Source organism: Diadema antillarum, unplaced genomic scaffold (genome assembly GCF_040938485.1).
Source record: "Diadema antillarum isolate AM-2024a unplaced genomic scaffold, OU_Dant_1.0 scf00000049, whole genome shotgun sequence".
Classification (NCBI taxonomy): domain Eukaryota; kingdom Metazoa; phylum Echinodermata; class Echinoidea; order Diadematoida; family Diadematidae; genus Diadema; species Diadema antillarum.
The window spans coordinates 2,888,617-2,916,525 of record NW_027270938.1 but is presented as its reverse complement, the minus strand read 5'-3'; the positions used below and the strand labels follow the sequence as shown (position 1 = coordinate 2,916,525).

Here is a 27,909-nt window from a genome sequence, read left to right as displayed (position 1 = left end):
CACTTTCCATGATGATCTGACAACAGTGTGATGTTACAGACTGCATTCACAGATGCTCCTCTTCCTCCTCCCCCTCCTGGTGAGTACAAGTTCATGAGTCTCTACAGCTGAGACTTTGCTAGCGATCCCCACCACAGGGAACGCCTGAGGGTGTCTATGTGACGTGGCGATGGGTAATGAGTGAGGTGCGTCATGAAGCCTTTGCCGTGCATGTACCCGGCACATTGGCCACTTCCGCCAGGGACGTGAAGTCGAGGGATTTGCTTCGCTTGTGAGCGGGGAGCTCTGGAATGGCATGTAAGGGGCTGGCGACGTTGAGGGCAGATCTGTAGCGGACAAATGAGCAAAGAGGTATACAATAACAAATAAAAAAGATTCAAAATCAACCAAAGACTACACAACAGTAAGCTTAGTTCTCAAAATACTATTTTGCCTCATTATTGGTATCTTTTCCAGTTTTGTGATATCAAAGAGAACGATGAATGTGCTGCTTAAAGCCTGGATTTCCATTTTAATATTTTCTACCACCCCAGTGCCTTTTTACTTTATCTCTGACATAAGATGGAAATATTGGGATATACTCTTGATTTAAACTCCCTACTTTTATGAGTCTCTTTCGAGTAAATGGAGAAATACAGATGGAAAAATATGTTACTTTAATTGGTGGCTTAGAAAAATGACGAGAAAATTAGATGTACCTGTTGTGCTTCATGTGACTCTTGACCAGATGCCCCGCGGCCAGGGCGGACATGAGGGAAAGCTCTCCCGCCATGACAGTGGCACAAATGATGCGCGCAAGCTGGGAGGAGTTCAGACCCGATCCGTGGACATTGGACCCCTTCACATCCATCATCTGCACCACATAGATACACACAAAACAAAAACACGTCACATGGTTTCCTTAGAAACCCTTTCACAAGTCCTGCCCGTAATAATACTGAAAAAGAAATGCCTAAATACATTGCTATTTTACAGACCACTTCAAATCTTTATCTTATTTACTAAACTGTAACAATTCAAATTCATGAAATTCTTCCATCGAGATGTTTTTATTGCAACTGATTGACAAATTGCCCTACATCAGTTGCAATACACTGTAACAAACTAGGCATATAAAATTCGTTTCAGATTTGTATCATACCAAACCATGGATACAGTGACACCAGACCAGTGCAGGGGTGCCAAAATTTACGCATTAGAATTGCGGGTTGTTCTAAAGAGCAATCGGGAAGATATGAGTGAGTTGCATGCATTTTAATATGCAAATGTAATTCCAAAAACAAAGAGGCTTTCATAAACTCTCATCAGGACAGGATGTTTAAAATTTCAGGGAGACTCTTTCAGCATCAAGGAGACTTGGCATCTTTGCAAGAGCAGGGGCGGATCCAGGAATTCCATAAAGAGGGGGCACCTTTACAAAATTAAAGGGGGGGAGGTGCAAGCATCCCTTCCCCCATTTAAAAAAAAAATGTCTTTTGTTTAAACAAAAAAAATTGGATCCACCACTGAAGAGTGCTTTAACCCCCCCCCCCCCCCCAACCGCACGCTCCAATAACGACTTACCGTGAGACAGGCAGACTGAGGGGGCAGGACCGTGCCTCCGCCCACGGTGCCGATCTCGATGGAGGGCATGGTGCAGCTGATGTAGAGGTCCTCCCCGGTAGCCCCGCTCGTCTCCATCAGGGTGATACAGTTGGAGCTGGCAATGTTCTGTGCTGCGTCCTGGCGAAAAAAAAAAAAGAAGGCAGGATGCTCACAGTGAGTTACAAAGACACAAGGCGTTAGCTCTACTGTCACACAATTTGTGTTCCTTGTAATTTATACATATACATCACTGTCGTCAGTCTAATAAACTTGCACGATAGATATTACGTGATGGGGTAGTGACAATCACTCAGATTTTGAAGCTCATCACACGGACAGATCAAAACCATGGCAAAAAGAGCCTCACAAAGGGAAATGCATAACATACCATATCATCTACAACAGGGTACAAACACCTTTCAAAGGAATTATCTTCTTTTTTTCAATAATCTAAATAAATTATAGCAATTTTTTAATGCTCTCTGAGCGGGCACAAGACAGTTATTAAGCTTACCTGCCCACAGGCAATGTAGATTGCCGTGACGATGTTCGCTGCGTGAGCGTTGAAGCCACCAATGCTGCCTGCCATTGCTGAGCCAACCAAGTTCTTGTGGATGTTCAGGTCAACTAATGCAGAAGCACTGGTCTTGAGCACCTGATGTATTGTGAGAAAATATCATGGTTTACATACTGAAAATGACTGAATGATGAGCACCTCTGCTAACACAACATGCACATAGATAGCCCTGAAAATGCATAGGAATGTACTTGATGTGTTTCATCTGCTACAATTCTTTTGAGATGTAAGTAGACATCATGATGGAGGTATTGGCTAAGCATCACAATCTAGACAGAAACTTTGCTTGTAAATAGATAAAACATGCATATCACAAGAATATGCACTCAGAAGAAATCATTTTCTACACAGATGAGCAGAAGGAGTACATTTCTGCTGTCAAATCAGCGAGAAGCATTAGCTTGTCGAATAACCAGTTACAGTTCATTTTCTATGCAATACAACCACGCACAATATTTACGCTGTTTTTATGAAATCATTCTGTTTTTTTTCCATGAATGAGAGTAAAGTTTGCTGCTGAAAGAGTACAGCATCAAACTCTTTGTACAACTTTTGGCCGCCAAGGAGGAAGTTGGAAGTCCACTCAATGATGGTGAGATAGTGTGCATTTTGCTCACTCACCGGAAAATGCCAGATTGTCAACACTTTGTGTGTGGAATACTCACCTGCTTGATGATGTGGGCGGGGACTGTTGCCTCGCACACCACAGACTTGCCCCGCCCCTCTATCCAGTTGATGGCCGCCACCTTCTTGTCGGTGCAGTAGTTACCGCTCAGACTGAGGATCTCCAGGTTGGGGAAGTGCTCTTGGAGGGCGTGTAGAGCCTTCTCGGTACCCTGGAACGATCATTACACACAAAGCATCTCAACATTATTGAGGTGTACCATTCTCCTCCGTCATCTCTAAACCCTTTTCTAAAATCCATCTCACATCCCAATGTCCACTTGCTTTACCTCTCCTGTTTGCTTTCATTCTACTCCTTTCTTCCTCTTCTTCCCCTCCTCTACCTAAATCCTCAGCCCTTTCTGCTCCATTCATGATCTCACACTATTTCTCAATTAGTTCCTTACCATGTAGCTTCTAAAACAGGAGAAGTTCATTCTCTCCTTTCCTTTCCTTTCCTTTCCTCAATTCTTCCTCCTCCTCTGGCTTTCATGATAGTGAATAACTGATAAGGAGTGTGAGACAAAACTCTGAATGGTTCTAAATCCTTGCTTGCTGAGATGATGCTCAGACTCTTTTAAAAAGTATGAATTATCTTTGTTCATTATCAGGATTTCCCTACGAACTACAGCTTGATGAATGCCTTGAACAAATCTATTTCTCTAACAGAAACCCCAACCTCTTCCTATCTGCAGATGTCTCTGCAGATGATTTCATCATCTCCCCCAAATAAATTCTCTGATTTGTCCAATGAGTCTCGAACCTAGAAATTTTGATCCTTCTACGCCTTCTCTCTCTCTCACCTTTGAGACCATATTCATGCCCATGGCGTCACCAGTCTCAGCCTTGAACCTGAGGTACATGTAGCGGCCGGCCAGGGCGGTCTGGATGCTCATCAGCTTGGCGAACCGGCTGGTTGACTGGAATCTTTCTTTCACGATGGAAAAGTTTTCGGGAACCTCCAACCATTTCTTTATGTCTCTGTTTGTCGATGAGCAGGATAATAAAAAGAGAAGGGAAATTGACACACAATGAAATTCTCAACTATATATATATGCATCTCTCCAAAACTTTTATTCTACAGCTATTCCTATGCGCACACTACACTGTATCAAGTTAGTCCTTTTGTTTATTTGATTATCAGTGTTGGATGAAGTTTAAATCTTAAACACATGAACAAATTTCAGCTTTTTCTCTATAGGGCAATTCTTCACATTCAACTGAAGGCTGTATGTCACATAAAGCAACTTTTATTTTTTGATTGTTTGGGCAAAAGAAAAAAAGATAACTGTAGTTTACAGAAACAGCCATCAGATACACAAAAAGTGGCAGAAATTGAGCATGAAGAAGGCAATAAACAGCACAGGAGGCACAAACAATGGGGGGAGGCATCTGCATTACCAGAGGAATATTTCCTACACAAACTGTACTCTGGTGGATAGATGCATGCATTTTCCCCATTTTGACCCTTGACCCTTACCCAGCTTCCATTGCACTTGGCAGTCTGACCAGCGGGCCTCTCGTCATGCCGTCTGCAATGAGTATACTGTGAATTCCTCCGGCAGACTATGGGCAAAATACAAAATCAAGAGGGAATTTACAACAAGGGAAATGACAAAAAGTTACAGAAACCAAACGCAAATGCCATAAATCTAAAACGGCCTATGAAGCTTTTATTCTTGGCACACATAAACATTCTCTAAGATGTAACTCTGAAATGTATGTAACTATGACCACAGACGCTTAAGAATTATTTTTCACACATTGATGATGTAATGCATACGCCAAATATTTCATCAGGTTATTATCATCACAAATTTTGAGAGATCGGGCACTACTCGCTAATTTCAAACCACGAGAAAATATTAACTCTGATCCCGACATGATTGTGACGTGTATGCATACATTTTTCCATTCAGTCCTGTACTCCAAACCTGCGAATTTAACCACTCGCGAAATTGTTGTGAAGTCCCGATTCGCAAAAAATTGGATTCGCTTTTAATTCAGTGGTAGGACTTGCAGCTTCTTGCGACTCACCCGCAATGCTCGGCAGCCTCTATTTGTGCTGGCCACTAGGCAACCCTCTGTTGTTGCCATGGGAACCTGGTACTCCTTCCCGTCCAGGAGCAACGGGCCTGCCACGCCCACGGGCACGGGCATGTAGCCAATCACGTTCTCACAGCACGCCCCAGACACCTAGATAATTGAAAACAGAAATTCTCACATTGTAAACACAAAGTTCTGTATCTGCATATTTCTTAGATTTCCAGATTATATATGACTGTCCTGATATCCTTCCCAATTCACTTCTTCTTTTAATCAACATGCCTATTGAGCAGTATTTTTTTTTAACATAAAGTGATAACATTTTTGTTTTAAATTCTCATTTGTATGACATCAAATCTTGACAGAAATTTATTCAAATTTCATATTTGGCATCAAGAATGGGATCAAAATGAATATATTGGAGTCAAGAAAATTTCATGTGGATGAGCACACAATCCCACATCAACACAAGCACCAAAAACTTTGCATCACTCAAAGCCACCTCCTGATCAATGTCAACTCACAAAGGAGTAGTCGTAGCTGGTGTATGGCAGTTTCTCGAGAGCGTCTGTGATGGGAAGCGACTTGCTGACAATCTGTCTGCGGATGGCCACGCCCCTCTCCGGGTTGCCGAGGACGCTTTCCAGCTTGTAGGACGGGATGTGCTTCCCCGCCACCAGCAGACAGATCTCTTCGTCCGTCAGCTCGTCAGGGCCCTTCTGCATGGACAGATGCAAATTTACATAAACAAGATGTTTAGTTCAAGCATTAATACCGCAAACATGCGACCTGCACAATCTGTCTGTTCTGTAGAGATTATTTCACAATGATTTTGATTGACGTTTTGCAGATTATTCTCTCACATGTCGAATGAGCATGTTGTATGAGCACGATATCGATAAACAGCATCGCCAAAAGACATGTCCATCTCCAACAGAATCTTGTTTCTTCTTCTTCATTTGCTTTTTAATTACTCAGATATGTTAACACAAACATTGGTGACACCCACTTTGGGGAGAAACCTTGACCATCATCACATCTGAGCATGATCCTTGAACAAGATTTGGATGATGGAGGTATAAGAAAGTAAAATATTTGAACTTACTCCAAGATTGAGAATCTCCAGACACTCCTCAATGGGTCGGGGAGGCTGCGGCTCTTTCTCGAGAACCAACTCGACCTCCACCTCCTCCCCCTCTTCCTCCCTGGCGTCGTCGTCATCTTCGCTACCGATGGAGCCAATGGTGAATCGGGCGGGGCCCTGGGTGGTGACCGGGGAGGAGGATCGGCTTGTGTGAGGTGTGGTGCGGGGCGACGCCTTGACGGGGTCTGTCTGGACACCCTGGGTCCGGGAGGTCATGAGTTCAATGACCTTGACGTCACTGGTGGAAGAGGTGGAAGGGAGGCGACCACTTTCTGAAGCTTCAAACTCACCGACATCTATGCAGCAAAGCAGAAGAGAACAATATCCCGTGGATATGAATACTTATCTGTAATTCACACATTATGGGGGGCACAATCTTCCAAATGAATATACAACCTACGAAAATGTACTTTTCATATTACTACCATCATGTCTTGAATAGACAAAGACATGGCACCTGTATCACTGGCAGCATTGAATATTATTCAAATATGAATTACATTAATGAAGGCAAAGCAAAGATGGACTACTAAATATATCGTATATTAAAACCCTTCTTCTCCAGCATTCTACCCTTACCCACCTAGCCACAAACTGCAATGATCTCTAACCCCCATTCCAGCTTGGGGGGGGGGGGGGGGAAGAGAAAAAACAAAAACAAAACAGCACTTTAAACACCACAGACACAAACCTTCAACGTCTGACCCCTGATTGACGACCTCATGACCTTCTGCGATGCAGACACGCTTGTCGCTCTGGGTATAGTCTGAGAAGAGGATGTAGTGACCGGCCAAGACACTCGCCAGGATGACAGTAATGATGTAGTCCAGGGTGGGCGGCCACATCCTAGAGCAGGAATGGCAAGGCAGAGAGATGGGGAGAGAGAAATTCACGAGGGAAAATCAAAAGGAGGAGAGTGTAAGATGGAAAAAGAGATGAGTGTGAGGCGGAAAGAGAGATGAGTGGAAGTATGAAGGCCAGAGAAAGAGAGAAATAGAAAGATGTTGGTAAAATACTGTAAAACATGATAAATTCGCGGCTTGAAATTTTCGCGAACCTTCACTGGCATTCAATGCATAGAGTGTAGACAAGAACTTTCGTGTCCATTTTAATTTCACAAATTTTGGCTCTCACAAAATGTGCGAAATTAAAATGCCGCGCGAACTTTCCTCGTTTTACAGTATTAGAACTGATAATCTAATATTTTATATATCAATGTTGCTCATATTCTTCATCAGAGGCAATTTACTACTGCATTAAAAAAGCTACAGTTTGCAAGCATGTACACTACATTTACTGAAGACAAAAAGAATGATAACTACATCACAAATCTTTTAGTGTAAATGTTCAACTCACATGCATAAAACATGAAAAAATGCAGCTAAGAGCATAAGTATCTATAACTGTTGATAAAAAATAGAGCGGGGCATTCAAAGGGGTGACTGACCTGGTCAGATAGAACTGCCAGAGTGGACGGTCCGGTTCTATCTCCTTGTTGGTCAGCAGGTTGCTGCCAAAGAACGGGTTGTCCTGGCTCATGAGGTGGGTGTTGCTGCCCTCCACCCAGTAGCTGTGGGCATGCACCAACATCAGACCTGTGGCCTGTGGGTAACATCAGGGTGGGTGAGGTCAAGAATGAAAGAATGAATGAATGAGTGGAAGATGGAATGACAGAGATGCATGGAGGAAATAGCAACAGCAGAACCAATGCACAGGATGGTTATAACATAATTGAGAGATAGAACTTTAATAGCCTACATGCCTTTCTCCTCAGCTTGCAGTCTGTCACACATTTGTTGACGGTTTAGTTTATATTAAAGACTTCTTCCAGAAAGCTGATAAAGAGATGGGTAAATAAGATGCCCATGTGGCAAATGAACAAGTTTAGATCGCAACTTTGGTGCCAAGAGAAGTTTCCTTGTGATTCAATGCTGCCGTCAAGATTAATTTTGACACCACTGAAGAAATTTCATTAAATTTCCTACTTTAGATCTATGCTTCATAGCAACCATAAAGGAAAAAAGCAAAAATGGGTACCATATCTCCTTAATAATAATCAGCTCATCAAAACTTCTTTAAGTCATCATGTAGAAATTTTTGTGGCAAATGATGTTCACATAAAGGGAAAGACTGTGTCTGTAACATTCTCATTTTTCACATACATCTGTTCAAAGCTTATTCTGATGGTATTTATCAGTGTTAAAAACAATTTGAAAGAAATCAATCATCTATGAAGGGTACACCAGATGGATTCATAATCTTTATGGAGAGGAGACTGGACAGCCCCTTGACCCCTCACCATGATCATCTTGACCCTCTGCACCACCGGGTTGGGTTTCTTGTCCTCTTCCTCCTCCAGCACCTCGGCAAAGTGACCGAGGTGCCACACTGGACGACCGTGCCTGTTGCTGTTTGACAACTGCGGTCGACGACAGAGATAAAGACAGAGAGTGAGAGACAAGACCAAACCGGTTGATATATCAGACTACTGGGTAGATAATCATTAGTGATTACAAATGCTGGAAAGAAAAGAACACTGAAGAAGCTCACCATAATATCCTAGCTTGTCTTTTTAGTGCACACATAATTTAACATAACTTTAAGTATGTCTACTTGGTTAAGACATAATTATGCAATAACCTGATGTGCAGAAGTTTGTATCAAGTACATGAACCAACAACTTGGAACTTGGAATACTCACACCTATAATTTAGCATGGACAAATCCAGGGACAAAGTCATTTCACGGAACAGCACAAGGCCCTATAATGCCATACTTTTTTTTTCTCATTTTAGACTAAAGGCAAAATGTACACATGACAAAACAAAAACAAAAGCAAAGGTTAATTTGGCTAGTTGAACAGTTTTGTAAATCTTCAAATAATGGGGGGGGGGGAGATTTTAAACTGAGAGTTTAAAAGAATCACAGCCTGACAAGCATGCACTCAATGCGCCACCTGTCCAATGGCCAACCAGTATACTGTCCAATGGCCAACCAGTATACTGTCCAATGGCCAACCAGTATAACAGGTGTTGACATTGAGGGTTATTAATCACGTGGCTCGTGTTCAATCAATGTACACGCACCATGCCACGTGACAAGATATCCGCTTGACAAAACAAATAATTTTCCTCTTCTCTCTATATCCCCCAACCCATTCTCTCACAACACTCACAACACACACACACACACACACACACACACACACACAAACACACACACACTCTCTCTCTCTCTCTTTATCTCTCTCATTATATGACAGTTCTCAACGACTGCCTTGGACATAACACTATTGCAGATATTGTAGATAGTCATAGGGGTCCTCTTCCATACTGAAAATGTTTTTCAGAACCAAAATGGGAACACAAGAGCCTTTACAAGTCAGACAAGAGATCAACGCTACATAGTTACAAGACTCATATAGCTTCCTTTTATAAAAAAGACTTGTTGGTCATCACCTCTAATACGAGTGAAAGGCAAGCCGGGAAGAAAGTCATGAAGACAAAGTAGTTTGCGATGAGAGACAGGCAGCCAAAGCAGCAGAACACTTCCATCTTCTTGATTCCTGAAAACGGAAAATACAAACAATCAGACCTGTCAGCATCGTACATCAAAAACCAAAACTGTAATCACTTCGGGAACAAATTCCCTCAACAAAGCAACTCTTCATAGGAGGACAAATGATCTTCAATGTTGATGGCAAAATCCAGGTATTTGACAAATAATGCCTCTGGCAATCTTTGGGGACGAGACATGCAGCACAAAAATCATCTTAGCATTAACTACCTTCTCCTGTATAACTTCTTTCACACACTGAGTGTTTTTCTCTTTCCCAGGGTATATCCTCCCTTATACCCAGAAACATGACAAATACTATGGCGGTACATCGGCAAAAATAAACATCTTTCTAACACTGATGTTTCATGGTCTGAAAGACTAGCAGTCACCATGTTTATTCCAGCATTAATCTCCTGAAGAGTTTTCACAATAACTGGTAGAGTATCTTGCCACTTAACCCTAAAAAGACGGCTATTTTGGTAGCTTGAAAGACTGGGGGGGCTAAAGGGCCCCCCTTAAGATCTCGGCCGTGGATCACGCGATCGCCGCGGAAATTTGCACAATGGTAGTGTGCGATGTGATCTACAAGATCGTATATTTAAATTTTCCAAAATAGTCTTCTTTTATTTCATTTTGATTAATTATGCTAATTTATGTGAGAAATCAGACTCTTTGATCTAAATCAGTAAATAAAGCTCCAAAAGTGCTCATTTTTGGTCTAATTATTCTTTGTGGCATTCTTAGCAAATGTACTTGAAAAAAAATTTGGTATCAAAATTAATTTCTTATTTATTTTATTGTTTTATGAATTTCTTATGTATTTCTGTTTTTTCGACCTTTTGTTTTCATTGTTTTTTTAACAAAATTTGTGGCAGACACTTTTTGAAGCATAATACTCCTAAAACAAATTAATGTTAGCCATTGAGAGTAAAAATAAGCATATTTATATGAACCATGTGAAAAAACTCAATTTGCATTGACTTTGTACACAAAATCACATTTTTGAGCCATTTTCGGCCTCACGTGCATGTACAAAAAGTTATGTAACTACAGAACCGTACCCCCGGGCATCACAAATTTGGTGTCAAAATGTGCGGGAAACTCGAAAGAAAAAAGTCATAGAGCATCGCGGCGAGAGCATTGCGTGTTGCAGAGTAATCGCGCGAAATGCCCCAGTCTTTTTAGAGTTAAGATCAATTAAATGAAATGTGAAAAACTATTCTTCCAGCAGTACCACACAGTTTTTACATTGGGGGCAGGAAAAGAATTGTACACATTTCCTGACATTCACACAGTCTATGAATATCGATGATTTCTCTATACAGCATTAGTTTGCAAACTCACCAGACATTGTCCCAATGCTAATGACGAGCGTCGTGACGACGGTATCCAGGGTGATGGTGGGGCCGAGGATGGCCATGCCGCGGGCGATGTTCTCCTTCACCTCCCGCTGCGAGGTGCTGCTCAGGGCGAACTTGGTGAGGGCGCTCGCCTTGGTCAGGTCAATAAGGAGCAGGAAGAATGGAAGCGCCTCGCTGGAAGTAGCACAAACGGTAGACATGGCAACCATGACAACTCTTTCATTTATTGTATGATTATTATCCAAGTCATTTTGTACCATGGTGCAAAATATTGTCCATTGCATCAAAATAAAGTCATCAAAGTACTGTACTGACTGGGTATTTTTATGCCTCCGCCACGAAGTGGTGCCGGAGGAATTATGTTTTCGGGTTGTCCGTCCGTCCGTCCTTCCGTCCGTCCGTAATGAATTTTGTGGACAGGGTAACTACCAAAACCTTTTGAGGTATCCTAATGAAACTTGGCATGTATGTGTATTAGGGGGTGAAGTTGTGCCTATCAACTTTTGGGTGCACATGCTCAAGGTCAAAGGTCAAAAGGTCAAGGTCAAATGCTTAAAATTTTACTATTTCCCCCATATCTATGCAATGCCAGAAAATATTTTCTTGAAACTTAGTGTATACATGTACTACCCAATTAAGATTCTCTGGTGAAAGTTTGGGGTCATGAGGTCAAAAGGTCAAAGGTCAAAAGGTCAAGTAAAATGTTAAAATTTTACTTTTTTCTCTGTATTTTGGAAATTGTTCAAGGTATCTTCATGGAACATAGTGTATATGCATCTACTGACTGGCAGTGGTTATCTAGGGAATTTAGGGTTCATGGGATCAAAGGTCAGGGGTCAAAGGTCAAGGGCAATACTTCAAAATCTTACTATTTTCCTTATATTTATGCAATGCCAGCAGGATATATTTTTTTTAAACTTGATGTATGCATGTCTAACCCAATAGAGATTCTCTGGGATTTTTTTTTTGCCAACAAGGTCAAAGGTCAAAGATCAAGTGAAAGTGCTGAACTTACTTTTTTCTCCATATCTCGGAAGTGGCTCAAGTTATCTTGAAACTTAGTACATGCTGAATTTATGTATGTTCTGCCTGACAGTGCTTCTCTTATAAATCAAAGGCCAGATGAAAATGATAACAATTTACTGTTCAATACAGAAATTGCGATTTTTCTCCATACCTTGAAAATTACTCAGTGCATAAACTTATGAAATGGTCAAAGTCAAGTTAAAGTTCTTAAATCCCCAAATACATGCTCTCCTATTCATCCAATTAAACATAGGTCAAGGAAGGTAAACATTCAATACATTTGTGACAAACATGTCATTTTAATATTTTGCCAATTTTGTGAAAATGTAATCACACATTGTCCACATGTACTATAGACCTATTAGGAGAATCATGCATTATGGCGGAGGCATACCAGTCGCCATAGCGACATTTCTAGTTCTATCGTGTTACCCGATGACAAAATTACTGGATGCATTTCCTTTTGGCTTGCCGTAAACGGGCATGCATACCCGTGCTTACCGTTTTTACTGGATGCATGGCGTTTTTACTGGATGCATGGCCAGCCATGCCATCAGTTTTACTGGATGCATGGCCAAGCTGAGTGCGCGAACGCTTGCTTTAGTGCGCGAACCTTTGTTACAAGTACGCGTACTCTTCCTAAGTGCGCGATAACATGTTTACCACTGTGACTCAGCGTGCGGCCAGTAAAAATGAACACATAGCTCTCGACCAATCAGATCGCAGGATTCGCGCTACCCATTCTATAATTTGTTTTTTTAAACCCTTAGAGGTGTATCTTGCACTCGAACTTTGTAAGTACTACACATGCCTAAAGTACAACCATTTCTAAGCTGCCATGCACAGAAAATTATCAGAACCATATTGCACTAGTGAGTCCAAAAGTAGTTTGGTATAGAGCGATATCCAGTTATGAAGGATGCTGTTGGACTATATATGCCAGAACAGAATGTTAAATAATGTTTAAAGTAAGTAAGAAGACAGAGAAGCAGTAAAATGCAAGCACAGATTTATTGCTATGTGCATGTGAAAAAAAGACAACAAATATGGATGGACATGCTAAAGTTGTGTGTGAATATTGAAGTTGTAATGCTATACTGTATATTCAAATGGCAATGAAATGTTTTCCTAGACGCTATGTGAATTGATGCTTGTTGATAGATGGTTTGTTCGAAATATACCTTTTGTTATATCATGACATGTCTAGCTCAGAGTTGCTCTTCTCTTTGCTATTGGTCATATCCCGTGGTGATCTCAAATATTTGAAATCACTGCTCCCAGCGTTGAATCGTCACTTAAAACTTAGCTCTGTGATGTGTTTCCTGCTGTGTTGATTCCAGTGATTATAAGGCACAGTGACTTGGAGGAAATCCACAAGCTCTAGTGTGTTCTTGGACAAATTAATTTACAGCCGAGTGTATTAATGATGAATGTGACTATTGCAGATTGTAATGACACTGTATATCCCTCTTGTTGTTTTTGTTTTTGGTTTTGCTTTGTTTTTTCTTCTCTGATGGTTTTATGGGGTACTCTTTGTACCAAAATTGGAAAGGGTGATGACTTGCTGATATCTTAAACAGCAACAATGAAAGCAAAAGACTCTATGTAGTAACATGCAACAAATTTGCCTGCAAGTCATTTAAAACTAAAAGTGTTTTAAGCATGATTGCAGCTTTAACAAACAGCCACCCCTGATTTCCCCTACATTTTGTACAAGTATGCTAACAACTATTACTCACTTTTCATGCATTAGAATACAATTGAATATTCATGAATATAACATGTTGAAGTGAGCTCTAATTTAAGTCTCCCTGTAGTGTATTACAAGTAGTTCAGTTCGCCTATGAGGCCTCCCTTATTTTGAATTACCATGGTAACATGTGTACCACCCTTTACACATTACATTTTGCACTTTGAAATGCACCTTCCATTACATTGTGTAAGGGTGATATCATTTAATAGATATATCACATGCTATGCTATCAATTGCTTGATGATAGCACTCCATGTGGTTTATGAAACTCGGAGTAGCCACAAAGCACTGATGAAATTTTAAGTCATTTTCCTGTGTAAACATAATCATTATACATAAACACATGAAATACGTAATTACAATCCAAGCACAGGTAGATACTTTGATAACAGAATTTCTTTGAGTACAGCCTGTATAATTGTAAGGCTGAAAGCAAAGCGCAATATATCCACTTTGTATCATCTACACACCCTAATCTACACTGGGCTTCAGTAACAAGAGAAATCAAGATTAAGGCGGCAGATCTCGTGTCATTTCCAAGGTAAAAGCTATCAAACAAGGCTGAGACATGCAAACATGTTACATCAGAACAATTTGTTTGTTGTTGACGTCACATCAGCAAACAAGACGAAAATACTCAATATGCACAGATAAAAGATAGATCGTGATATGACTCCAATTTTAAAAGAAATAAGGGCGTGGTTTTCAAAGTTCACATCAGCTGAGCTAGCGGCACATATGAATTCAGTTTTATTTCATTAAAAAACAAACAAAACAGCTAGGTAAATGACTTGCTGGTCGTGAACCGAACAAATCATTCCACCTTGTTTAGGGGGGTCAATGTCTTGATGAATGCCGATACGACATTGATAACGGCACAAATGCAAACTGGAGGTATTTGGTTTTTATCTCGTGCAAACAAGATACCAGCCTTGTTGAACTCGGCACACTGTGCACCTCAAAAAACGCCGTTATACATCATTAACCAATACACTCGAGTGGTCGAGAAAGTAAGTGCATTTGAGACCAAACACATGTGACGTTTACCTCGGCTACACCATATTAACGACAAGAACATTTTAAGCTCTACAACAATGCCATCCGCAAACAGAGAAGAAAAAACAACATGTTCTCAATCAGCCTCTGTAATCGACTACATGCAAACTGGATCTACCAGTACTTCCCCCTCCATCCCCACCCCCCCCTCCAAAAAAAGGAAAAGAAAACAGAGGATGACAGCCCAAACTATCATTCTACCATGATAGAGAACAAATCCTTCCCCCTCCCCCCCCCCAAAAAAAAAGAAGGAAGTATCATAAACTCAACATCTAACCAACCCTCCAAAAAATTGCCTAATATCAAATTTATGACTATTTTTTTTTTTTTGGGGGGGGGGGGGAGGGGGGTTAGGGAGAGGGGGTGTGAAGGGGGGGGGGGGGGTTAAAGGATGATAATCCAAGAGTATCCACACTTTGGATTGTAAGGTTTTATTTGACAGAACAGGAATGAAGCATTTCCACTCACTTTAACCCTGTGAGTTCCAGACCAAAGAGGTGGATGACAGCACTACTGAATAGGAAGCTGGAAAAGATTGTGAAGAGACCGGCAATGCCTGCAAGTGAAACATTACATGATTTGATTAAATTTGATTTCATTCCTGATTACATTCTATTTCATTTCACTTTTTCTGCACTGTATTTCATCAGGTACAGTAACCAAATGAAATACACAAAATACAAAGAAATTAAAAATAGAAATAAATCATGAAATACAATGTACACATAATTCATGAGAAGAGTGTGCATGCTAGGCATGCTAAATTAATTTTAAGCAAACATATTTTTCACTTTAAAAACATATTTTCTTCCTTTTGATGAAAAAAAAAAGAATACTAAATACTACACAAACACTAGTAAACAGCTTTGCGAACAAAAACTACCAAGGTATGAGGTATAACAAATGAATACAAATACACCCACATACAGGGAAAAAAGTCAAAAGAATGAACAAATCTCAGCAAAAGACGCATAAGGCATAATCCCTATAATCCGATCCTCAATAGGAGCTTAGTAGCTCTCTATGCACCTCCCAGATATTTTCACTTCCTCTCAAAGATTTCATGACCTCAATTTCTTGGGTCGAAAGACTGTCCATCCAGGATTAACTACTCCCCTTTCATCTACGATCGTCTGTAAGGGGAAAGTTTGCGCAAAGTGAGAAATACGGTCAGCAAAAAGCTGTTCTGTCTTGATCCCTTCTACCGCAAGTTTGGGGTGGATTATATGCATTCCTTTAAAAGTGTCATTCAAGATTTCGCTTTATGAGGCCACGGGGAAACAGACAATTCAGGATTTAGAATGTATTTAGAATATCTCTGCAACAGATTTAATAATGATCTGTACCAGGGTTGCCAACATTGACACGAGACAATCGGGAGGTTTGAAGGAACGAGATTCTCAAGAGTATTTCATGCATCCTAGGATGCAATAGAAATGGCTAGATCAGAGAGGATTTCATCTTTCTTTTCTTTTCTTTCTTTTTTTGCAAGGCCATGAAGAAACAGTTCATTTCAGGCAGCCTCCTGCAGAATCATAAAAACCTGTTAGGTCTGCATGTAGTTACACGTCACAATATTTCCATGTTTCCTCTCAACTCGCAAACAGAGTAAATGATGCAAATATATGCAATGCTATGATCTCTGCACATTTGTGGTAGTTACTGGGTCCAGTTTGAAAGTACTAAATATACTAAGTAAGATGCCATACTCCCACTTTGGAGACAATACACAGTGCATACATGCTACAGGAGGCCAAACTCGGGTGAGCATTTAATTTTGTAACTATTAGTCCAAGTGAGAAATTTATGAAAAACAGAATCCATGTGAAATACAGTATCAACTTGCTATGTGAAGAAAGCTACTGGGACTAAGACTAGTCACTGACCCAGGATGTATTTTGATCCTGTCGTTCTCAGCTTTGTGAACTGCAAGTAGAGGTAGACGACTGCTAGCGTTCTCATTATGCACATTATAATGATGTCCGATGAGTGTGATGACGCCTGTAGAGAAAACAAAAGGAAGCAAAATGAGCATAGATCCTTTGAAGATGAAGTCGAGCATCTTCACATTGTGTCATTTTTCAGACTTTCCACGCCAGAAACCAAACCATTCACGAATATTGTGGATCATGCAAGCAAGATTTCCTTTCTGAAAATTCTGGGATTTTCTCCTTTTAGTGTCTGCTTGATTAATCACCAATCCATCATTCATCAATTCATTCTACTTGCTACCAACACACCTCGCAGAAGTTTTAAATGTTGTGAGACGTTGAAAAAGTTTTGATTCACATTTTAAATAGTCTACACTGACACAGTACTTGGTGAAGTACTCCTATAAATCTGATACGATATCATGTAGGTGAAAAGCACATTTCAGGAAGTCACTTCCAAGAATATCATCATCATTACCACCATTATCACAATATTATCATTATTTTTCTGGTACCGCTGCAACTTAGCACTGCCCTCATGGTATTCAACAGATATTGTGTTTGTACACACAAAATTTTCTTGTAATTATAATCTTTGAGAACAGATTACGGCAGTGTGTTGTCAAAAGCACACCATGAGTAATCATTATACAAAGTACATTGTTTTGTCATCATCATAAAAAGTATTACGACTGTAATACACTGGTGTCCTCCTAAAAGGGGAGGGGTACAGCCACTGTTTCTCTCTTCTTCTTTTTTGAAAGCTCTAGCTGTTAAAATGGGAAATTTCCTTTCAAGAGAATGATTTAAAATGATCCAAGACTGTAATATTCAAAAAAGAGGCAAATGTATCATAATCATATCAAATCATATCAAACCAGCATTTGTTAAAAAAAGATATCAAAACAACCTATGTCTTCACCTGCACATGGTCGCACTCGTAGTTCCATCCACAGATCTGGGGCAGGCCGGTGAAGTAATTCATAGACAGCATGCAGATGGTGAGGGTGAGGGTGCAGACGATGACCTCCCAGGGGTGGGAGGAACAGAACCGCCCCTGGGCCAGGAACAGGCGGGTCAGCATGTCGGAGCGCACGCTGGATGCAGACAGAGACAAAGAGGGGAGATAACAAAGGTGTGTGATGACGGAGGATTATGCGATCAGACCGTCCGTGGATGACAATTGTCTGGAATCTGAAGGTTTATGTTGTTACTGAGAACTCACTGAGTTGTGGAAGGCCACTGTAACAACACCACCTACGCGCATTAGAAAGATTTGCCTATTATGTAGATTTGACTTGTTTGTGTGAGTGTCAGTGTGTGTGGGCTTAAGTGCATGTGACAAGCACATTTCTGCTCTTCCAAAAGTACTTGGATTTGTCCATACCAAAACACACTTTAATCACGTTAAATGCAATTAATTTAGATCCCTCCCCACCCCCCCCCCAAAAAAAGAAGAGAATACTGTTCACTGAGTGACATCAATTGATGTGCAACATTTTTTAATTCTCCAACTATCAAGTCCATCCACCTAAAGCAAACAGGATGAAACAAGTAAAATACATCTCCATGAGCCAATTGCCTCATCAAACTCTTCAATTTTTTAAATTGCAGAAATTGTAAAATAGTAACCCTTTACATACAAATCCCAGGCACTATAAAGCTGAAATCGCTAAGCTTTTTAATCAGCATTCAGCAATCCATCTAACTTTGACAAAGTTGTACAATGGCAAGCCCACTCAGGCGCAGCAATGTTCGGCAGGAAGGCCGTGGTGGCACGATATGGATTTTGATAGGAGAAATAGGTAATCTCTATTCATTGACAATCAGTGTCTAGACATCTGAGCCAATTAAAGCAGCAAAGAAAGCATTCCAGTATGCACGCCAATCGGCAAACAAAGAACAGCGAAGGTTGAATACATTGTATCGGCATTCCTACAGAGAAGCTGGCCTTATCAGTCGGCAACTATTAAAGCGAGTGCTACATCTGTAGCAGCACAATGAAAATGCAACAATTGTAATTGTCTAGAATATTGGTTTATCACAACATTTGGTAAGGACCCAAGGTTGGGATTGTGTTGCAGATAATCATGAAACAGTTTAAAAGATTAGCTTCCACTTATCGCAAGATAAGGGACCTTGACCGATAACATAAGGTAACACATTGTCACGCAATGTAAGTAATAATTAACCAATCCTCCGTTGAAGCTGGGTGGTGGATGTCGAGTGAGAAGAGTTTTGACTGCACAGGCATTTCAAAAACTTGATAGAAATTTCCTAGCAACAGCAACATAGGAAACATAAAACGCAAATATGGAAAAAAAAAGTTATTCCCTTTACAATAAGGCTTGATTTCAATGATATCATAGCTCACATGCAAAATAAAGCAATTTTACTGTAGAGAGCACGACAGTTCAATGACTGAGATTACATGTACTATCACTGTTAATAATTTCTTGTAGGATACCATGTCACACGAATAGATCATGCTAACAAGTACGACCATGTCCAGTTTTGTCTCACTGTTGGATTTCATATGATCCATCCTACAGGGTGCTACACAAATAGCCCAACCCCACTAGTCCACTTGCCAAGGGCAAGTAAAGTTAGTAGGCACTTGCTTGGTAAAAAATGAATGATCAATGCCCTTGCCAAAATGGCCACTTGAAAATGGACTAGTGGCAGAAATATCACTGATTAAATTCCCTGTTCTGTTAAACTGAATTAAATTTTCTGTAACTTACTCACTGGCTTTTGATGAGCTTTGATGATGAACAGACTGCTGAGGAAATGTTTTTTAACCAGACTGACAGCAATGCTGTTTCAGATCCTCATGTGTGAGGTTCAGCAAATGGTATTATGTGTCTGCCTCTTTTGTTGAAGCACTCTCAACAGAACATACTCACTGGAAAGAGGGTTGAAATGCCCTTGAAAATGGAAAAACCTACTCTCATTGGCACTTATAGCAATAATGTACTGTGGGGACTTACCCCGTAGAAACTTTCACAACTTCTTCTTTCTTTTTTGCCAAATGGATTCCAAGAGGTATTCCAAGAAACTCAGTATGGTTTAAATACCTTGGAAAGAAATGTTTGATATTCATGTCATCACTTGGGGGAATTCCCCATGCTGGCTTAGCACCTGTTTCCTATTTCCGAATGACGTGAAGACTGTGTGATTGCCAACACTTTGGTTTTGAAATAAGATACAATCTTACTGGTGATGTTTTTATCTGCTGCAAAGGGAGGAAAAGGGGGATAGTGGAGGTTCTAATTACTCTCCTCTACATTACTCCCTCTCCCCAGGGCTGATGGATAAATCATTTATCCTACACAGTCTGCCATAATTGGTCTGAATCTGTCACCTCTTTTGTACATTTCACATGGAATTGGCTCCCTAACTCATCTGATTTGTTTTTTCTTTTCTTTTTTAATTGCACTCAGGATTTTTCCCAGAGGATGAGCTCTTTCCAAGATGTTTTCCTTAATTTTTTTTTTCATCCAGTGAATTGTAAACTGCGCAAAGCAAACATAACAAAATACCCTCCATAATAATGAAACAAAACTAAACATATTCAAATGCTGTAATATGCCGTACAAGCTGCTTTTCACCCTCAATATGATTTATAATCTATGTCATATACTGAGGAAGAAAAGATAAGGAATCAACAAGGTTTCACCAAACCGGCTTTTTAATGTAAAAGAGACACAGTGCAACTGATTGGATGTTGATACTTATTGTATAAAATATTCCCATAAACCTAAAAAATGATGACTTTGATTTTAAGAATTGTGATATCACTGTACAAAAAATTAAATACTATTGTCAAGTACAACTATCAGAGAGCATGGCTTGAACTGAAAGTCCCAAGGCATATGACTCGCCTATTCCTATAGCAACTTAACCTGTCTCACATTCAAATTGTGAAAAATAGGGCCATTAATTACATGTCACTACATTAACAATTCTGCTCACGACTTAACATTATATCTGTTCTTATTACTGCAAAATACTCTTCTTGTCCAAATATGGTGGGGGAAAAATATCTGGTAAATAAATGATGAATTTCGGCACCAATGCATGATCATGTATATAGTTCGGGGGCACTTGAGATTTTGTAAGTTGGGCACCGCTTGCATAATACAGCAGCTCATTGCATGGGCGATGCTTCCCATAGCTTCCTGCTGAAAGTCGGGTGAAGGACAAGTGTCCGCAAGCACATTCACAGCCGAGGGAGAACAAACACCACCACGCAGGTACACAGACAGGCGGTGGAGAAAATCCACTCACCAACTCACAGCGATTGAGTAGGCCTACAGTCTGACCTAAATTATGTGGCCCTCTCTTATTCAGACTTCTCTATTATCTGGACGCCTCCAAGCAGTTAAGTCCAGAAAAAAAAAGTGATCTCAAACAAAATTAAAACTCCTATAAAACCCCCGGAATTTACCTGCGATGTTCCCCACAGAAACACGTGATGAATTTTACAGTAAGATGTTTCAATTCCATGACTATGATTTTTAACTTTTAAAGTAGACGAGCATAAATTAAAATTCTGTTGCAGTGCAAACTACCTGCACCTGCAGGCACACTTGTGGAGCCTAATAATAGTCTCCAATTACTGGTATATATGCTATCCATCTCACAAGCCTATAAGAATCAAATCTCAACATTATTTTGTGAAACTAATGTGAACAGGCTAGGGATCTTCAAGCAAGTTATGATTATACAAATGCTACCAGATAATCATCTGTAATGACATGTTTCCTAAAGAGATTCTTTTCTATTCTGTTCTGTTCCATTCTACGGTAAAAATGGAAATTTTCACGGTGTGGAAAATTTCGTGCATTTCGTGCATTTCGCGCAACCACACGCAAGCGCGAAAATAAAATCACGCAAATATTTTTGCGTGCCATATGTTCCAGTAGTTAATGTCCTGATTCCGAGGTTATAATTAAAAACATGCAAAATACATTTTACCCGGTTGAGCGCAAAAATTACTTGCACAAAAATATTCACTTTTACAGTATTCCATTCTGAACTATTACTGATATCATATTCCTCTTTTCAATAACTCTTGAGAGTGTGGTATATGTACCAAGTGCTTGGGTGTGTTTAGTATGATATCATGTAATAAGGGAGTTTCAATGTCCTCACCAACAAACTGGAGTGCACCATATGTAAACTTGTCATATTGAAATTTCATCATTCTTTCAACATATGATGTACAATGTAGTACACACATATTGTACTATCATAAACTGCTGAGAAAATAAGGAAAGATTTGAAAAAAATGTTCTGTTTTGTTTTTGGTCATATTGCATTGAAATGTGAGAAAAAAAGAACAGTGGCGAAGAGGATACATTTCCTTGTCATCAATCTACACCTCATTGTCTTGATAAAGAATAGCAAGGGAATTCTACGGAATTAATGACTCAGAACCAAATGTAGTTAGTTTGTTGTTGATTTTTTTTTTAAACATCATTTTTCACAACCACAATGGGGTCACCGCATGACTACACTTGCTTGTTTGCTTGCTCATGAAAATACATGTACAACCAACACATCTCTGTCATAGCATTTGGATGTTTTTTATGTGATATCGTCACAAATTTCAGAGAAAAATGCTCATCTACATGGTGGCAGCAACGTTGCCAGCAATGGTTATGGAATTAATATACATGTATTAAAATCATATTGTACTGTCTAGACAAATGGGAGGGTAGGCCTAACCCAAACAAACATTTACAGTTTGTGGATTCAGTGATGTCTATACAATGAATTGCTGTGACAGTCCATGATGTTACAGTAGTACAATGATATCAAGGCATATTCCGCACAATTTCATATATCCGGCTTTATGAAAGAGCACTTGACTTCCTCCTTCAGAAGGCAATGATATCAACATACATTAGTAATAAGTGGAATGTACACTTTTCGTCAAAAAAAAGAAAGAAAGAAAGACAGAAAGCTGTGAATTACCTTTGCATAAGTTTTGCTTTCACTTTGCTCAAGTTTTGAGGTACACAATTTTGGGAAAAATGAAGGTTTTGAATATTCAAGTTCTATTTTACAATCTCACATCAGAGAAATTATCACAAGAATTTGAAGATGCACCTGTGTATGAATATGTTCACTGCAGACCTGGGTTTAGAGGAAAAAAGAATTTCGGACAAAAATCTTGCCATAAAATTACAAAACAAGCAAAACAAGAATAGGCAACTGTAATGTCTAGATGCAAATATTGACTGCATCAAACATGCATCAAAACACTTCAAATCCTACGGAAACAATGGTAGAGCATGCATTCACTTGTGACCAAATCAAAAAGAGCACAATAGCATTATTATGGATCAGGCCACAATCTTTCTTGGGAGAGAATTGGTTCCTGCTATTCACAATCGTATTTGCACATCGAGCAAACAAACATGTATATCTGACGGGTGTTATGAAGTCCCTGAATATCACTTGACCAGCCATTGACCCCCATGTAGGCCTACACTGATTATGCAATGTTTTTACTTTTTGTTTAAAACTAAGTGTGAATGGAAAAGATATGGCATGGAAAATGGGTGCTATAAAATCTGATGCATGGAAAATCTCCTCTCATAAACATATTTTTGATTTGAAGTTAGAGTCGTCAGAGTGGACGCAATCTTCAGGAAATTTAAGCAGGCGTGGACAAACACTTGTATAGGTTAAGACCAACTGTAATGTCATAAAGAGAGAAATCTAGAGATAAATTGGCACCCAGTGTACAGGTTGCTAGCTTAGAGACTGCACAATAGCAGCTCTGAGTTGCAAAGACGATCACGTACTGGGCCTTCTGCAGAGACAGGGTTGAAGCACAAATTAGATGTGCACTACCTTGAGAAGTCATTCTTGTATAAAATACATGTACCGGTATGTCAAAAGATTCAAAATATATGAATTCCACTGATACAACAGAGTCTAGACAACCTCAAACATACCAAAGAATACACTTTCCTTTGCTCTGATAAAAGACACTAAATCTGAGTGTAGTATGTGCTGAGGATGTTTTTTCCTCTTTTTTCTTTTAATGTGCATCCGGGTTCATTTCTAAGACACAGAAAATTTCTAGCACACACAGAATACTCAATATCAATTTCTATCTTTTCCCTCCAAAGGCAACTTTTCCATCATAAGGATACTATGTAAAAAGAAAAAAAATACAAAGACCTGCAATGTCAGAAACTTCCAATAGCAGTGGTACCGATTATCAACAGTTATTTACACACATGTCCTCCGTAGCTTGAATTCAGCCCAAAAAGAAAGTTACTTTGCAGACAGCCATTTGGAACAGATTAATCATATGAAATTGCACAAGTATCAAAAGATTTTATTCACTAAGTGATTTACACTTCAAAATTTCAAAAGATGCTTTTTAAAAACATGGTGGCTAAAAGTGTCAAACTTTGGTAAGCAGATTGTACCTTTACCCAATTGGAAGCATTGAAAAATAATTTTGTTTACAGCTTCAATTTGACATAAATATGAAAGATAATGGCAACATGTACAGTTGACACTGAAAACATCGTTAACACATGCTTGCAAGTCGTTGAGTGCTGATGTTTGTAACTTTAATTTTTCTTGGTTTTGTGGGTTCCTCAGTCACATGTGTGAGCATTTATTTCTTCCATAGTACTCCTTATTCCTTCAAGAACTCTTTGAAGAAACATTTTCTTTAATAGTTCCACTCAAGTCAAATGTATCAGTCAAAGGTTTCGACACATCCTGCTTCCCTTTATATGAAATGAAAGAATCACAGAATACCTCTGTTTTAGTTTCGCATTCAAAGGATGATGTCACATCCATGTGACTGTTAGACCTTACATTTATATGACAACAGGATGCCTACTTATTCAAATTTATGAAATCCTCCCATCGAGTTGTTTTTATTGTGCACAACTTACTTTTTGAACAAATTGCCCTACATCGATAAATTTTACGTTGATGTATGGCAATTTTTTACTCAGTTGCAGGATGCCTAGTTACGTTATAACTGTCACACCTACTATTTTTAACAGTTTATTTTCTCACAGAGCGATCAAGCTATTTCATGACATTTTCAAAAGCTGCCATAAACACAAAGATTTGAGGTTAATGATTAAAATGAAACCACCATTCACAATTGTTTGTTCAGTGGTCCTTAAAATTCATTAGTGAAGGATAAAGTTTGCACCAAATCAGACAAATGATCAAGCAAATATTCCTGCTGATGTTGAATCATTGCAAATTGGGATTTAAAAGGAATACATGCTTGTAAATTCACCAACTTCATAGAATGTTTGAAAGATATTGAACTAGCTTGAGATCTGCTTTGCAGAAGCATATTGTGCCACACAGAATAAAATTCCTTACTTTGCTCACTGGTTTTCTCTTGGGGGAAATGAACAATTTAAGCTCAGCTATTCCATTTGCCAGAGTGTATGTGCCACAAACATGTAAGTACAAGTCAAAAACTGGCCTTCATTATCACAGCAGAAAGGTTATCTGCGGGACAAAATGATCATTCCTAAACTGGATAGATGAGGATGGTTATGATGCCAACAGTGGGACTCACTCTCCCTCTCTCATCTCTCAACAACTCTCTTCATATGTTTACTACATGTGTATTTCCTGGCTTCTAAAAAAGACAACATATGTTTCTGTACAATATGAAACTTGAGCTTTGAACCAATGTCAAGGCTATTAATTGCTGTAGCTTTTACATAGAAACGTATGCTTCAAACGAAACTCAATAGACTTGTCTCTGTCAGCAGTATATCAGACATCATTACAGATATATATTTACCGATATAAGCTGCAATGTTATGCTTTTTTCTATGTTTTCACACATTCTTCTCTGTTTAATGGCCAGAGATCTGGAGAACTGCTTTGATGACATTGACTTCATAACTAGGCAATGTTGGTCTAGAAGACAACCATTACAGACTTCTGGCCACAGAGGCCACCTTAGAAGATACAAACCACCTTCAAACAGAAGAAACCACCTTAAAAACAGCTGAGGTTTGTGGGTATTCAATTTCAGTCTCTGCAGTTTCAGTCAAAATTGTGCCCTAATTACATTTTAGATAAATCTAGAAAATGAGGGGCATAAAATCAGTGATCAATAGCATCTGGTAGCTTTGATTCACTGCAGGATGTTTGACGTTAAAAATGGAATACATCAAAACAAAATCCATTTGCAGCGAACTTTTTCAGGATTGAAGAAAATTACCTGTTCACAATACTTATTAGGTTGCATGTCACATTAGAATTACTGTGGTATTGAATACCACAGCAATTTGTTAAATACCGCAGTAATTTGTTAGCAACTGGGCGCAAGATTTAATGGTGAATTAGCACAGATCAAGGGAGTGGGGATGGATGTCTACCCTCCATATACATGTTTATGATGTGGTAAGAAGCTTTGGGAAGCATTTTCAAGCTGAAAGTCATGCAATGCGGTGATGTAAATATATTCTAATTTGAAAAAAAAAAATGTCCTAACATGTGACTTTCTGGTAGTTGGAAATATATATTGTATACATGTCTTGATTTTATTAGTGAGGTGTGAGAAAAAGCTTGTCAGGTGTGTGAGCATGAGAAAGACCCCTGGCCCTGAGGCTCAAGACCTACTGTACCAATGTGAAACAGACAGTATGTTGCATCTTTCAGAGAGAAATATAATGTAGGACTTCTTTGATCAGCGGAAAATAGATAAAAGATGTGCTACAATAAAAGAGTCCTATGAAAAGCTGTGAATAGTAACAAACAAGGCAAAAGAGTGATTTCTTTTTAAAAATCTGGATTTACTTAGCATGAATTATTTACGCGCAGCCATGGCATGGGACTTATATCCAACATATGCTGCTAATATACAAACTGCATATTGTGCAAAAGCTTACACTCAGAATCACCAGAATACCACATCTATAGCAATCAAGATCAAATTAAAAAAAAAGACAAATGATAATTCAAATTCAAACCCATTGAAACATCAAATTCTACTCATAGGGGGCCTACCAGAAAAAATATTAGAATTATTTTATAAAATCATTGTAGTTCTGTGAGTATGTAGGCCTACATGACACAGACACATTACTTCTCAATAAATTTAACATGTAGTGCACAGAAAGAGAGCAACAGCAAAAAGAAGCAGATAATTACCTTGTTCTCACTTCCAGATCCAGATCCACAATCTTATCAAGGAAAATCATGGTTAATTATCCACTTTTTGGCACTGAATTAACAGATATTCTGCAGACAAGTCCCCTTGCACCCTGAACATCCCCCAGACGAGGAAAGGTTTGATTAGGACCTAGTATAGCTTCTCGAATTCTCTGCTCCTCACACACCGGTGCTTCAAACGCCGGCAGTGTTCTGTCAGTGTGCTGTCGGTGAGGGAAATTTCCAGGGCACAATATCCCCTTCTCTATCTTTAAGAATTGGTTTCTGTTAAAGATGCAAGATAATTGTTGAATACCAGACTGTGTGCCACTTTCATTTCACCCCTTTCCTGTGAGTCTGCGCAAAAACACCTCTCATTCTACAGTTATTCTTTTTTCTTTTTCTTCTTTATGTCTTTAATCCTCTAGACAGTCCAGCCAGCTCCCCCCTGAAATTATTTAAATGAGTCAGAGTGGAAAGGTCCATTTTATTGTGGGTAGATTCACAGGCATGAGGGATCACTGCCAGTGGAATTTAACATCACAGCAACTAATCATCTCATCTTCATGGTGAAAAATTTGGGGAGACCCTTCAGGCTTTGCAATATCTGCACAAAAAAACATATTTCCAGCCACTTACTTTTCCTCTTTTGGAGCAGAAATAGGATTTTATTTTCCATCTAAAAGATGATTGACCACTCCCATCCACACTCCTTGCTTAGTCTTGCCATGCCAGTGGACACGTGCATACATTTGTTGATCACTCCCTAGCTACATGGCCTCCCCCATCATCAGCCACTAGCTGTGACGAGTGCAGACGCAAGCAGCCCAACCGCATGTGACCTCAGCTCATACATCAGCCCATACTGGAGGTACAGCTAATGAATAAACATGAGAGAGTGAGGTGAGCCACGCTTGGGTGCACCAAACCAATCAGCACGCATAATCCATAGCAAGTACCCTCATGCACAGTCTGCTCATGCACAGACCCCAGTTTTTCATTTCCCTTTTTCAATAGTGATGGCCATGATTTCACCC

General features: G+C 39.5%; 1 protein-coding gene across 1 annotated transcript; it reads right to left on the bottom strand.

Moving 5' to 3' along the window:
- Positions 1–183: 183 nt before the first annotated feature.
- On the bottom strand, positions 184–27,071 carry LOC139715507 (3-hydroxy-3-methylglutaryl-coenzyme A reductase-like). Its single transcript, XM_071627077.1, has 19 exons — positions 26,873–27,071; positions 17,622–17,796; positions 16,655–16,769; positions 15,237–15,324; positions 10,917–11,107; positions 9,473–9,579; positions 8,314–8,433; positions 7,462–7,616; positions 6,706–6,860; positions 5,976–6,310; positions 5,395–5,589; positions 4,862–5,020; positions 4,305–4,390; positions 3,628–3,805; positions 2,827–2,997; positions 2,099–2,239; positions 1,564–1,722; positions 699–853; positions 184–326 (listed from the first exon to the last, which is right to left on the bottom strand). Exons 1-19 carry the CDS (start codon positions 26,920–26,922, stop codon positions 191–193), a joined length of 2,871 nt encoding a protein of 956 aa, XP_071483178.1. The 5' UTR covers positions 26,923–27,071; the 3' UTR covers positions 184–190.
- Between the last annotated feature and the right edge of the window lie 838 nt (positions 27,072–27,909).